General features: G+C 40.9%; 1 protein-coding gene and 1 long non-coding RNA gene across 6 annotated transcripts; both read right to left on the reverse strand.

Annotated features, from left to right (window-relative positions):
* Positions 1–50: 50 nt before the first annotated feature.
* On the reverse strand, positions 51–13,527 carry si:ch1073-416j23.1 (rac GTPase-activating protein 1). 5 transcript variants are annotated; one of them, XM_051417002.1, is made up of 17 exons: positions 13,462–13,527; positions 12,249–12,366; positions 11,660–11,862; positions 8,376–8,515; positions 7,961–8,033; positions 7,686–7,739; positions 7,086–7,184; positions 6,824–6,971; positions 4,242–4,378; positions 3,717–3,878; positions 3,550–3,645; positions 2,732–2,930; positions 2,459–2,564; positions 2,089–2,221; positions 1,846–1,957; positions 976–1,087; positions 51–538 (listed from the first exon to the last, which is right to left on the reverse strand). In XM_051417002.1, exons 1-17 carry the CDS (start codon positions 13,501–13,503, stop codon positions 493–495), a joined length of 1,980 nt encoding a protein of 659 aa, XP_051272962.1. In that variant the 5' UTR covers positions 13,504–13,527; the 3' UTR covers positions 51–492. The 5 variants fall into 5 exon arrangements, 4 of the variants coding, with proteins under 4 accessions (XP_051272962.1, XP_051272961.1, XP_051272960.1 ...); XM_051417001.1 differs by having other exon boundaries at positions 8,376–8,512; positions 12,249–12,378; positions 13,462–13,518; XM_051417000.1 differs by having other exon boundaries at positions 12,249–12,378; positions 13,462–13,518.
* LOC127373042 (uncharacterized) lies at positions 9,954–11,653 on the reverse strand. The gene is made up of 2 exons (XR_007886869.1): positions 10,302–11,653; positions 9,954–10,209 (listed from the first exon to the last, which is right to left on the reverse strand). It is a non-coding gene; the product is annotated as an uncharacterized LOC127373042 (long non-coding RNA).
* Positions 13,528–13,687: the final 160 nt, after the last annotated feature.

Consider the following 13,687-nt stretch of genomic DNA (forward strand, 5'->3'; position numbering starts at 1 on the left):
TGTACATTCACATCAATCTGTACAATGAGTGAACCATCACTGGATCAAAGTTCAATAGAGCAGTGAGTTTTTAATATTCACATTTTATTTGTTATGAGAGCTGACAACATAAGGAAGCTATTTTCTGATTGTTTCTTTTCTCAGTTTAACCATTCTGACCAGTTTCCACCACATGCTCAGAATGTACAGCAAGAATTAGCAACAGGTAACATCATTGAAGTTCTCTTTATTCACAGGTTGTACTGAATCTGTTTAAAACAGTCACATCATTTTATTCACAATCCTTAATATCACTTATATTCATATTCTTCAGTAAACAAACATCTGATGGAAACACGGACGTCTCCCACAATGCAATGCACAGAGTAAACAGAGGAGCAACGTATTCACTCTTTACCCCAACAGGTTACATCATTTCCTGTTGGTATAAATAAGTAAAGTATGTGGATTTGTGTAGTACACACTGTGTAGTGTGTGTAGTGCATTTGTGGATCAGCTGGGTGACGTGAAGAACCTCCGTCCTGGTTCAACACGACCACTGAAGAGAGAAAACAAACAAACAAACAGGAGAGAAGAGACATTAGAAACATGAAGTCCAGTCACAAGCTGACATTGATCAGGACTCAATTACCCATCAGGCACAGGGTGACAGATTGTTTAAAGTCTTCAGTCTGAATCTTTGTGAACGCTCGCCACTCGTTATTTATGATGTTCAAGGTTTTTTTTAAAAAGGGAGCTGATTTTATTAGTTTGATTCCATCTTCACGTTTCGTTTCCTCTGATAGAAACTCAGGAAGGTTGTTATCAAATCAAACTAATCAATCATTAGAATGGAACAATCATTTGTCTGTTATTATTTTTAATAAACTGATTTCAGACTACTAGCTGTGGGTCAGACTTAGCTGGTCTCTGATAATTTGAACAGGAGTTGTTGGAAATGGACTGAAGGTCGGACCTGGTCTGTTGTAGTCTTACGTGCTAGTGATAGCGTTGCCCAGGTTCCTGATCCGGCCTCTCAGAGACCCTCTGCTGGGAGTTTTATAGAAGTTGTTCAACTCTGGAGACGTCAGCGGCTTAAACAACCGATCTGGAGGCAGAAAACACAGCAACTGTAATGGTCCCACCCCAGCCAGTACAACTCAGTCCTCGTTCTGGGGACACAAACCAGTAAACCAGTAAACCAGAACCTGTCTCCAGAATAGGAAGTGATGTGAACCTGATGCTGAGGACCTCCTCCTCCTCACCTATAAAGCTCTTCATGGTCAGGCCCCTTCATATCTTAAAGAGCTCATAGTACCCTATTACCCCTCTAGAACACTATGTTCTCTGAATGCTGGGCTACTTGTGGTTCCTATAGTCTCTAAAAGTAGAACAGGAGCCAGAGCCTTCAGTTACCAAGCTCCTCTCCTGTGGAACCAGCTTCCAGTTGTGGTTCGGGAGGCAGACACCCTCACCACATTCAAGAGTAGGCTTAAGACATTCCTCTTTGATAAAGCTTATAGTTAGGGCTGGATCAGGTGAGTCCTGAACCATCCCTTAGTTATGCTGCTATAGGCCTAGACTATCGGGGGATTTCCCATGGTGCACTGAGCTACTCTCTTCCTCTCTCTTTCTGCCGGAGGATCTGTCCTAGGTTTCTGCCTTTTAACAGGCAGTTTTTCCTTGCCCTTGTCGCCAAGTGCTTGCTCATGGTGGTACTGTTGGGTCTCTGTAATTAATGTTAAAGAGTTCGGTCTAGACCTGCTCTATTTGAAAAGTGTCCTGAGATAACTTCTGTTATGAATTGGCGCTATACAAATAAAATTGAATTGAATTGAATTGAATTGACCAGTCCTCTAAACCCACCATGTCCACCGTCCTGGCTGTAGGTCGCAGTGGAGGACGAGACTGGATCCGTCTGAAGACCGAGGACACGTCTCCAGTAGGCTTCAGGGAGGGACAACAGGCGGCAAATAACCTGCAACAACATACTGAATGAACCACTGACGGACACGAGTCCACATTAACACTGATCAGGGTTCAGATGTTAAAACATATTCACTCATACAAAGACAACACTGTCCACTCACTGTTGATATTTAGACAGACCTTCGGCTGAGTATTTGTGTCTCTCATGATGGTTGTTGGAGACGGCTCAGACATCCCATGTCCAACTATAGTTGGTCCAAAGACCCGAGCCAGATTATTTTGGTCCATCTGACACTGAGGACTCTTCGTAACCCTCAAAATTAAATAAATACAATCATTCAACTGACGCTGTCAATAACAACTTGATACTAGAACCATTTCACTCCACCAATACACTCAAATCCACCACAGAGAGACTCAAACCCATCACACAGAGACTCTTTCAGTGCGAACCAGAGTGACGATCGTTCAGTAGAACAAAAACAGCAGGAGCATCAGGACTATTGATTGATATTGATCAGTGTTATCCTTATAAAGAGAGGACTCGTACCTGTGCAGGTGGAGCATGAGGAAAGCCAGCGTGTCTCTGTTGGCCTTTGGTAGCTCTGCTACAGCCTGATACAAGATGGCCATACTGTTGTCTTCATCAGCCAGCTCTGAAACACATTATACTGATTATTGATCAATGAACAATATTAATAAGTGTTAATTTATATTGTACTATATTGGGTTATTGATAATCTGCTATATTGATATTGGGTTATTGATCCTCCAGTTATTGTTTTATTGGTTGTAATAGTTTGTCCGTCAGTCCCAGCGGTACCTGAAGCCTCCATGAAGGTCCGGTGCAGTCTGAAGGTGATGAGCGGTTCCTTCAGTTTCCTGAGGAAGTCCTTGAGCAGACCACAGACCACGTGGATGTCGTAGACCTTACTGAGCATGAGCGGAGTTTTCCCCTGAAGGAACCGGTCTCTGAGCTCCTTCACCAGACGCTCCCCCCCAGGAACCCTGTACAGTCCTCTCTGCAGACACAGACAGACATCAACCACCATGCATCAGTCCAGGTGAAACATCCTCTCATTGGTTCAGAAAGTAAATACAGGAAGAAGGGTCCAGGTTGGACTTGGTCCAGGTCAGACCTCCACAGAGCTGTGAAACTCAGGATTGGAGACTATGTTCAGCTCTGTTACTAAGAAATCTGGTTTCATGCGTCTCAATACTACAATACCCATAAGCCTCAGCTGCTGTTTTCATGGAGAAATAAATAATGTTATAAGGAGTACGGTCTAGACCTGCTCTATTTTAAAAGTGTCCTGAGATAACTTCTGTTATGAATTGGTGCTTATGAAAGAGGAATCTAGATGGTTACTGAAGTTGAAAGTGGTCTGATTTAGGCAGCAGGTTACAGCTTTAGCTTCCACCGCCGTTAGTGGATGTTTGTTGTAGTCGTAGTTGACGCCTCTCCTTCACAGATCAAAGATCTTCTCTATAATGTCTGTGGGAAATAACTATTCATCCTCTGGCTGATGTTAGCTGCTAGCAACTGCTAATTTCATCCATCTGCAGAATGGAAGGCTCACCTAGCTACAGGAGCCTGCAGAGTACACCTTGTAGTGGGACCAGAGTCTCAGTAGGACTCACCTCCTGCAGGCCCCTCCTCTCGATCTCTGTCACACACTCCACGACCAGCAGCGGCACTCTGGGATGGATCGCTGGAGCAAAACCCTCCAACGTGTTCTGAACAGGAAACAATATCTGACACACGAACAGACGGGTGACAGGTTAAAGGACAAACAGCTCTGACGTACCTGTAGAGCTGAACTTCCTGCGGTGGCGGCGGTGGAGCAGCCGTCAGTAAATTTCTGTTTGCACTCTGGATGAGCGACTGCGCGACAGTTTCTGCACTTCACCGCCATCTTCCCGAAACGGATCCTCTTACCACACGGCGAGCAAGTCTCAGGCCGGATGACCTGGAGGGAGGGAGCGGCTGTGAGATGCTGCTGCTCTAATGCAAGGCAGTGAATGGCGTATAAATAACCTTTAAGATTGAAGTTGAAAATGAAACGTGTACAGAATTAAAGGCTGTATTTCTTTTTTCTGTTTGTCTTCACTTCATTATCCCTCATGAACGTTGGATGGACTTTAAAAAAGAAATTATCGTCTAATGAGATTAATCTGCAACGTAGGAGATGCTACTCAGTTCAGCTTCTAACTACGTGACCTCACACAGTCCCAATGTCCACTCGTTTTCATTCTTATCTTGGTTTCTGTATGCCAGCTGTCTGATTGTGAAGGGTTGATGCATAAAGCAGTGCATCTCTGTGGCTTCGTACCGTTTTAGAAAGAAAAGCATGTTTGATGGTTTTCTCAGCTCTGAGCAAAGCTCTGACTGCAGTACTCTCCTCCAGCTTTGCTTCAGTTTCTGGCTCCGCCACTATCTCATCACCAGGATACCACACTGAGGTTTGATCTGAGGAACACAAACACAATGCCACAGACTGAGTGTGAAGTGACTAAGCTGAATTCAAAAGGATTGTGATGTCCCAGTTCAGTCACACTGCACATAATGATATAACGATAACAGATGACATCTAGTAGCATTATTAGGACTTAAATAAAGAGCAAATGAAACTGACAGACTGCAGCTCAGATTCAAAAATCTAAAAGAGCCAAACAAGATTAGCACGTCTGATTTACGTCTGATAAATCACAACTGGAGACTAAATAAATGCATAAATGAGGCTATATTTTACTGTTTTAAATACTTCATCTATGAAACAAAATTAATAACCGAATGTCCTCAACAGGTATCACTGTTTCTCCAAGTTTAGGAACTTTAACTAATGTAAAATCAGATATATATTTAGACTGTTTTTCTGCTATCGATCTTCATTAACTAACTTCAGTAATTTCTTCATCGAAGCCATCAACCTGTCTATTAGACCCGATCCCAACTAGGCTGCTTAAAGAAGTCGTACCCTTAATTGGCACTTCTTTACTGGATATGATTAATCTTTCTTTATTATCAGGATATGTACCACAGTCCTTTAAAGTAGCTGTAATTAAACCCCTTCTTAAAAAGTCCACTCTTGACCCAGGGGTTTTAGCCAACTATAGACCGATCTCTAACCTCCCCTTCCTCTCTAAGATTCTGGAGAAAGTAGTCGCCAAAGAGTTGTGTGACTTTCTACATAACAATAGTTTATTTGAGGATTTTCAGTCAGGATTTAGAGTTCATCACAGCACAGAGACAGCTCTGGTTAAAGTTAATAATGACCTTTTGATTGCTTCCGACAATGGACTTGTCTCTGTACTTGTATTATTAGATCTTAGTGCTGCATTTGACACCATTGACCATAATATTCTTTTACAGAGACTTGAGCATCAAATTGGCATTAAAGGAACCGCACTAAGCTGGTTTAAGTCATATTTATCAGATCGTTCTCAGTTTATACATGTTAACAATGAATCTTCAGTAAATACTACAGTTAGTCATGGAGTTCCACCAGGTTCTGTGCTTAGACCAATTCTATTCACTTTATATATTATTAGGAATCACTACATTAACTTTCACTGTCATGCAGGTGATACACATATATATAAAATCTACAGTATACCTGTGGATTAAGCCCAATGAAATGAATCAGTTATCTAAGTTACAAACATGTCTTAAGGACGAGCTGCAATTTTCTGATGTTAAACTGATGTAAAAAAACAACAGAGAATTACTGTCTAAAGATAAAGTTACTCTAGATGGCATTAACTTGGCCTCTAGCACCACTGTCAGGAATCTTGGAGTTATCTTTGATCAGGATTTGTCATTTAACTCCCACATAAAGCAGACCTCTAGGACTGCCTTCTTTCATTTACGTAATATTACAAATATCAGACACATACTATCACAGACAGATGCAGAAAAACTAATCCATGCATTTGTTACTTCAAGGCTGGATTACTGCAACTCTTTATTATCAGGTTGCCCCAATAAGTCCATTAAAACGCTCCAATTAATTCAGAACGCTGCAGCACGAGTACTGACAGGAACTAGAAAAAGAGATCACATCTCTCCTGTACTAGCTTCTCTGCATTGGCTCCCTGTAAAATGTAGAATAGAATTTAAAATCCTCCTCCTCACCTATAAAGCTCTTCATGGTCAGGCCCCTTCATATCTTAAAGAGCTCATAGTACCCTATTACCCCACTAGAACACTACGTTCTCTGAATGCTGGGCTACTTGTGGTTCCTATAGTCTCTAAAAGTAGAACAGGAGCCAGAGCCTTCAGTTACCAAGCTCCTCTCCTGTGGAACCAGCTTCCAGTTGTGGTTCGGGAGGCAGACACCCTCACCACATTCAAGAGTAGAGTAGTCTCTCTCTCTCTCTCTCTCTCTCTCTCTCTCTCTCTCTCTCTCTCACACACATTTTAACAGAAGTGTGTGTGAGGGCTTGTTTCTTGTTCTGTGTATCTTCTGTGAAAATCCAGAGGATGTAACCTTTATGCTTCTCTCTCCGCTTCCCTACATTGTCAACAGTGTGCAACACTAGCTAACGTTAGCTTATAAATGGAGTCCGCTAAAGTCTACAAATGATCCACACCCACAACACAGAGTCCAAAGTCAAAGCTAACATTACTGCAAAGCTTGTAGAACATATTGTCTGATTGGTAGATGGACTGTACTTGTAGTCTTCTGACCGCTCTTCTGCTCCACATTCATCCATTCACACAGGGGTTCGGCACCAGGAGCAGTTTAGGGTTCAGTATTTTTCTCAAGGACACTTCAAAATGCTGCGAGAGGAGCCGGGAATCGAACCGCCAACCTTCTGATTCGTGCACGACTGGCTTTCTGAGACACAGATTCCAAAATGGAGATATATTTATGGAAATAATACATAGAGATAAATAATGTTTTAAACTTACCTCCTCCTCCTCCGACTGAAATAGAGCACTCCTGGGTGACGGTCCGGGGCGGGTTTTCGGGAGTCTCCTGTGTGATTCCCACCACCATGTGGATCTGAGCTCCGGTCTCTGGAGTCGACACCGATGCTTTCACTATCGTCTCCACCTCCTGAGTCAGAAACAAACCCAACTTCAGATTTGTTCACAACAGAAACATTAATGTCCTGTGTGGGTCCCACAGATACACACTGAATATTCACAGTCTTTTCACCCAGCTGTTCACCTTTTCCACAGTTTTTCTCTCCAACAACTCCGCAGACACGTTCCCGCCTCTCCCTCGCTTCCCAACCGGACCGCAGACACCCGGGCCCATCGACGAGCGCTGCAGAGAACCAACAGAACATCAGAATCAGGTTTTACAACGAGGAAGTCTTCACTTTGGTACATTGGTCCCCAACACCGTGAGGTTCTGGTCCTGATGGACCGCAGCTTCATACTGGAGGGGAGTGGCTGAAAGAGTTTGTCTGGGTCAAGTCGACTGCTGTTTGTTTTATTACCTCCATGAAACTGCCTTTTCCTTTTCTCTGGTCCTCTAGCACGCTGCTACACAGACTGTTAGCAATGTAAGCTAGCAACGCACACTGCTATCCTGGACACACATCGCTTAGACCGGTGTAGGTCAGACCTGGATTAAGTTTGGTTGGTCCATTCTACAGACTGGTCTTAACAAAGACTGACTCAGCAATTAGGACCAGTAAAGACCACCTGATGCAACTCGTCCCTGGTGTTCATGAGCTGGTCTTTGGTGAAAGAGGTCCAGGTATCACCACCAAAACAATGTGCACCAACAGCCCTAGGCAGCCATCTTGATTCGGTCTCTTACCCTCTTCTCTCTGGCTCGTGATCTCAGAGGTTTAATCACAGTCGTGTCCAGATCCTGGAACAACAAACTTTAATGATTATTATCAAGGTTTTAATGTTGAGATTCATGTTGAATGAATGAGACAACAGAAACTTTACATATTAACATATATTCTCTGTTTTTACATTGAGAAAGAAAACCTGTGAAAGAGTTTATATGTTAAAATATATGTCTAATGTAAGAACCAGCAGACTTTAATACAGTGTAATTCTGCTGTGTCACTTTCATTAACGTACCATGTCATCATCTGTCCGATCATAGCTGATATCAGAGTGAGACAGGAACGATGACTCGTCAATCACACACAGCCTGAAAGAACATTCAATAATCAATCATATTGATCAGAATACACTGTATCTTTATGGATGATATTGATCCTGTATTGACAGTCAGACTGTGGACATATGACGGCCTTTAGCTCGTGTTTCTAGAGTTACGTGTTGTTACGAACACGTTAGGAATTGTTAAAATGTGATATTTCTTAAAGGGGGTTTGGTGCAGGGAGCTTTTAGTTGGATTCAAACTGCTGATATGGATCATTGTTAACATTTTATCTCCTCTACAGAAACACTAGCTAACTGCTAAAGGCTGATCAGGTTGTCTGACATTGAGTCTTGCAGTGTGACCGAGGCTTTATTGATGGTCTCTTACCGTTTGTTGCTCCTGTGCAGAGTCACATTTGCTCCTTTGTGTTCAAACGTCGCCAGCAGAGATTTCTGTTCGTCGTTCAGACAGGCGCTGGATTTACTGTCGTGGACCAGGATGTCACACATGAGCTGCATCTGTCTCTGCTAGGAACCGTCACAGATCAGAACAACAGTCCTCAATTAAATTCAATTTTTTTTGTATAGCGCCAATTCATAACAGAAGTTATCTCAGGACACTTTTCAAATAGAGCAAGTCTAGACCAAACTCTTTATAACATTATTTACAGAGACCCAACAGTACCACCATGAGCAAGACCTTGGCGACGGGGGCAAGGAAAAACTGCCTGTTAAGAGGCAGAACCCTAGGACAGACCCTTTGGCTCTAGGTGGGTGGTTGTCTGCCTCGACCAGTTGGGGTGAGAGAGAGATGGTGTAAATTCTGCTGTGGACAAAATCAATTCCATTTTTCATCATTTCTATTGTCTCGATTGTCTAATTTGAAAGCCTCCAAACCAAAATCTCAACAAATGAACAATGGTTTGACACTGAATGCAAAAACCTAAGGAAAACTTTAAGGAATTATCAAATGAAAAGCATAGAGACCCAGATAACCACAACATACGCTGTCAATATGAGGCAACTCTGAAACAATACAAGTACACCCTAAAAACAAAGAAAGAACAACACAGCAAGAACCAGCTCTGTGAAATTGAGGAATCCCTCGAATCCAACCATTTCTGGGAGAAATGGAACAACCTAAACAAAACCCAGCAGGATGAATTGCCGATCCAAGATGGAAATATTTGGATTATTCACTTTAGTGAATTATACAGTAATATTACAAAAAATGATGATCAGTACAAGATATTCACGAAATGGAAAACTCTGGAGGCGGTGATAAAAAAACAACCAAAACCCTCTAGATCACCCAGTAACAGAACAAGAATTAACAGAAGTCATCCAGTCCCTGAAAGGAAAAAAGGCTTGTGGTATTGATGGAATCAACGAAATGATCAAATTCTCAGACCATAAAATCAGATTGGCTATACTAAAACTATTCAATACTATTCTGTCAACTGGAGCTTTTCCAGACATCTGGAACAAAGGTTTAATAACCCCAATTCATAAATCCGAAAATAAATATGATCCAAATAACTACAGAGGAATATGTGTCTCCAGTAACCTGGGAAAAATATTGCAAAATATATAGCAATATATCTGCAACATCATTAATAAACGACTTGTCAACTTTCTTGATGACAATATTCTGCATAATTGCCAAATTGGCTTCTTGCCAAATTGCCGCACAACGGACCATATATTTACCCTCCAGACTTTAATTGATCAAGAATTAAAAATGAAGAAAAGAAAGGTATATGCATGTTTCGTTGACTTCAAAAAAGCCTTTGATTCCATCTGGCACGAGGGACTTTTGACTTAGTGTTGCTTTCAGCTACTAAAGAAGGTTTGCAGCAGCACCTTAATCTCCTGCAGAGATTTTGTCAGACCTAGGCCCTGACAGTAAACACAGCAAAGACTAAGATAATGATCTTTTAGAAACAATAAGACAACAATATAAAAATCTGGTTACACACAATTTTTATTTAGACACCACTAAATTACAACATACAAAAAATTACACTTACCTTGGCCTCAACATTACATACACAGGAAACCTCAACATGGCTGTGAAAGATCTGAGGGACAAAGCAAGGAGAGCTTTCTATGCAATAAAGACAAACATTAAAATCTATATTCCAATTGAAATCTGGCTTAAAATTTTCCAATTTGAATTAGAACCAATAATTCTATATGGCAGCGAAATTTGGGGACCAAAACTTAATAATGTATTCGAAAAATGGGACAAAACAATCATAGAATCTTTCCACACCGTTCTGTAAGAGCATCCTGTAGGTGCAGAGAAAAACACCAAATAATCTGTGCAGAGCAGAACTCGGCCAATACCCCCTCCTACTAAAAATACAGAAAAGATCAATTCAATTTTACAATCACTTAAAATCAGTTAACCCCCAGACATACCATCACAAAGCCCTAACATACCAGGAGCTGAAACCAGAGAAGAGTCCCCTCAGCCAGCTGGTCCTGAGGCTCTCTGCAGTAACATGTCCCCAACAGCCTCAGGACAGCAACACCAACTCAATCAGACCAAACCAAATTATCAACAAGCAAAAAGAAAATATATTGAACACTGGAAAGAAACGACCAAATCACAAAGTAAATTACAATGTTATCTGACCCTAAAAAGAGAATTCACACTGGCAAATTACCTGATCACAATAAAATGTCCTAAATTAAGAAAAATGTTGACAATGTACAGACTGAGTGAACACAGCCTGGCCATAGAAACGGGTCACCACAGACAGAACTGGCTACCAGAAGAGGAGAGACTCTGCTCCCAGTGTGACAGAGGACAGGTAGAGACAGAGCTGCACTTTCTAACCTCATGCCCTAAATTCAAAACTTTAAGAGAAAAACAATTCACAAACATTTCCCAAATATACCCCGAATTCAAATTATTATCAGACACACAGAAACTCCCCTATTTACTGGGAGAAATGCCCAAAAGTCAAATTATTGCAGCAAAATATGTCTCCTCATGCCACGAACTGAGGACAACCAGTGGAAACTCAGATAAATGTATAAAATAATTGATTGTTTTATTGTTGTTTTTTAATATATATATATACACACACACACACACACACACACACACACACACAGACACACACACACTTACAGTTTTATCTATCTATTTTATTTTAATATTTCAATATTATATATATATATTATATTTAATAATTTGTTATTACTGTTATATTGACAACAGACTACTTGTTTTAACTGTAGTTACTTTACTACTGTTTTAATGACATTTGTAGTTGACACAAACTGATTGATTGATTGATTGTAATTAATTACTTATTGACTGAGATTGATTGATTGTGACTGTGATTGTAATTGAGTCAATCATAGTTACAGTATTACCAACAGTATAGATTATAATTCATTTATTGTAAATATTGTTTTCCTTTATTGTTATTATTATTTTAATTCCAAACGCTTGCTTTAGCAATATGTGCAGTGTTACGTCATGCCAATAAAGCCATTTGAACTGAATTGAATTGAATTGAGAGACAGACAGACAGACAGACAGGTGCACAGCAACAGCAGTAGCAACAACTACACTAATAGTAGTGACTGATGATGATGAACATGAAGAGTTCAGGTTGAACAGAATCTGGTTTACAGACTCTCTGGTGAACTCACCAGGTACTGATAGTCGCCTTCGATCTTGTAGCGTTTCTTCATCTCCACGTCCAGCTGGTTGCGGGCGTGTTTCAGTTTGACCTCCAGAGCAGCTTTGGCTACGTCGGACTTCACCAGCAGCTCTTTGTACTTCTTGAGCTCCAGCTCAGCGTGCAGCCACCGCTTCCTGACCGACTCAAAGTTCTTCACCACCTCAACCACATCTGAGAGAGCAGCACAAACACATCCTCACACTGAGACCCACCCTCATCCACTTCCTGTCTGTCCTCCGCCAGCTTCCTGTTTAACTACAGTTTAATCTTTAATTCCTTTTAACTGAATTAAAAACATACAGTCAGAAACTCTGGACTCTCCTCAGTCCCTCCAGGAAGCTGCGATCGCAACAATTAACTCAAATTCAACCAATCGTGTTTGGTTTCTGCACGTGTCATAAGTCAAACTCATTTCCTCATTTCTAGCTGTGAAGATGCCGACGTGTGCGACGTCTCACATTGACCCTCCAAACAGTGCGATTTCATTCTCACTGGAACAAGTTCTCTTTGATTTTTATTATAAAAAAGAAAAACATTTAAAAACTATCCGGTCTCACCCTGCTCGGTGTGGACAGCGTTCTCCTCCATTGTGATCCTCTGCAGACACAGAGCCAGCAGCTCCTCCACGATGAGCCGAGACTCCCCCATCACCGTCCACCTCACCCCCTCCTCCACCTGCAACACACTCTTATTGTGGTAGTGTCATTGAGGCTTCCTGTTCTCATCCAGCTGAAACACACTCTTATTGTGGTAGTGTCATTGAGGCTTCCTGTTCTCATCCAGCTGAAACACACTCTTATTGTGGTAGTGTCATTGAGGCTTCCTGTTCTCATCCAGCTGAAACACACTTTTTATTTTTGTCTTTACAGTAATCCAAAAGTAACAGAAAGTATACACGTTACTTTGATATTGTAATCAGGTAATCAGATTACATTTTAAAATAACGTCCCCCTGATGATATGATGTTGGATTATTATATTAATAACATTATTGATCTGGTTGAACAACATTATAATCCTGTCATCGGCACATTGAACTGAAACATACTGTCAATTATAATACATTATAGAATATATATGTATACATAAAATATGTTATAGACTATATATAAAAAAATGTTATGTTATAGAATATATATATATATATATATTATAGTTTTATTATAAACTCTGTTTATAATAACAGTGAACAGACTTCATCCTCATATAAACTTTATATGAGAATATTTATTATATATATATATATATATATGTGTATGTGTGTGTATTGATGTGTATTTATACAGCAGTGGAGTTCTTCTTTTCGGTCTAGACCTGCTCTATTTAAAAAGTGTCCTGAGATAACTTTTGTTATGAATTGGCGCTATACAAATAAGTCAATTGATCTGTATTTATTGATCACCTGATTCTACATCTGATTAATCACGTGACTGTTTAGAGTGACACGTGCACTGAACGTTGCACTGATGACATAAAATAAAAATCAGCTACGCTATTTGATAAGGAAACTTTAAACATCGTCCTGAGTTCATGATGAAGCCGACAGTCAACCCCCCCCTCCTCCTCCTCACATTACCGGATCCTGACGGACTCTGATCCGAACCTTTAAACTGGTTTCGCGGATATTAGTTTTACAGCAGATTGACGATGTTCAGCTGCAGTCAGCAGTTTACACTGATCAATTATCAATTATCAATGATCACAGATATTGATACAGCTCAGTGAGTGAATCAAACAGGTAAACAGGTAAACAGCTATGAAACCAACTCACCTGGTTGAAGTGAAGCGGAAACTCATCAGCTGCTGCCTTCATTTGTCCACGTGACCTCGGCTGCTCCTCCTATTGGTGCTGACGTCATCACCGCAGCTGTTTCAGCACGTGTTTTTCAAACGACGATGATCTCATTAACATATGAATTTAAGGGTCAGGGAGGGGGGTGGGGGGGTTGTCAGTAAATAAATGGATTGATCTGTTCAGAATCAGAATTGTCCTCAGT

Source organism: Dicentrarchus labrax, unplaced genomic scaffold (assembly GCF_905237075.1).
Source record: "Dicentrarchus labrax unplaced genomic scaffold, dlabrax2021, whole genome shotgun sequence".
In the NCBI taxonomy this organism is placed as follows: domain Eukaryota; kingdom Metazoa; phylum Chordata; class Actinopteri; family Moronidae; genus Dicentrarchus; species Dicentrarchus labrax.

Coding starts and splice junctions, on each gene's coding strand:
- si:ch1073-416j23.1 (XM_051417000.1), bottom strand. CDS start 13,503: ATGAAGGCAGCAGCTGATGAGTTTCCGCTTCACTTCAACCAG. Junction 12,379..13,461: donor TTCCGCTTCACTTCAACCAG/GTGAGTTGGTTT, acceptor TACCACAATAAG/AGTGTGTTGCAGGTGGAGGA. Junction 8,516..11,659: donor AAGGCGACTATCAGTACCTG/GTGAGTTCACCA, acceptor GACGGTTCCTAG/CAGAGACAGATGCAGCTCAT.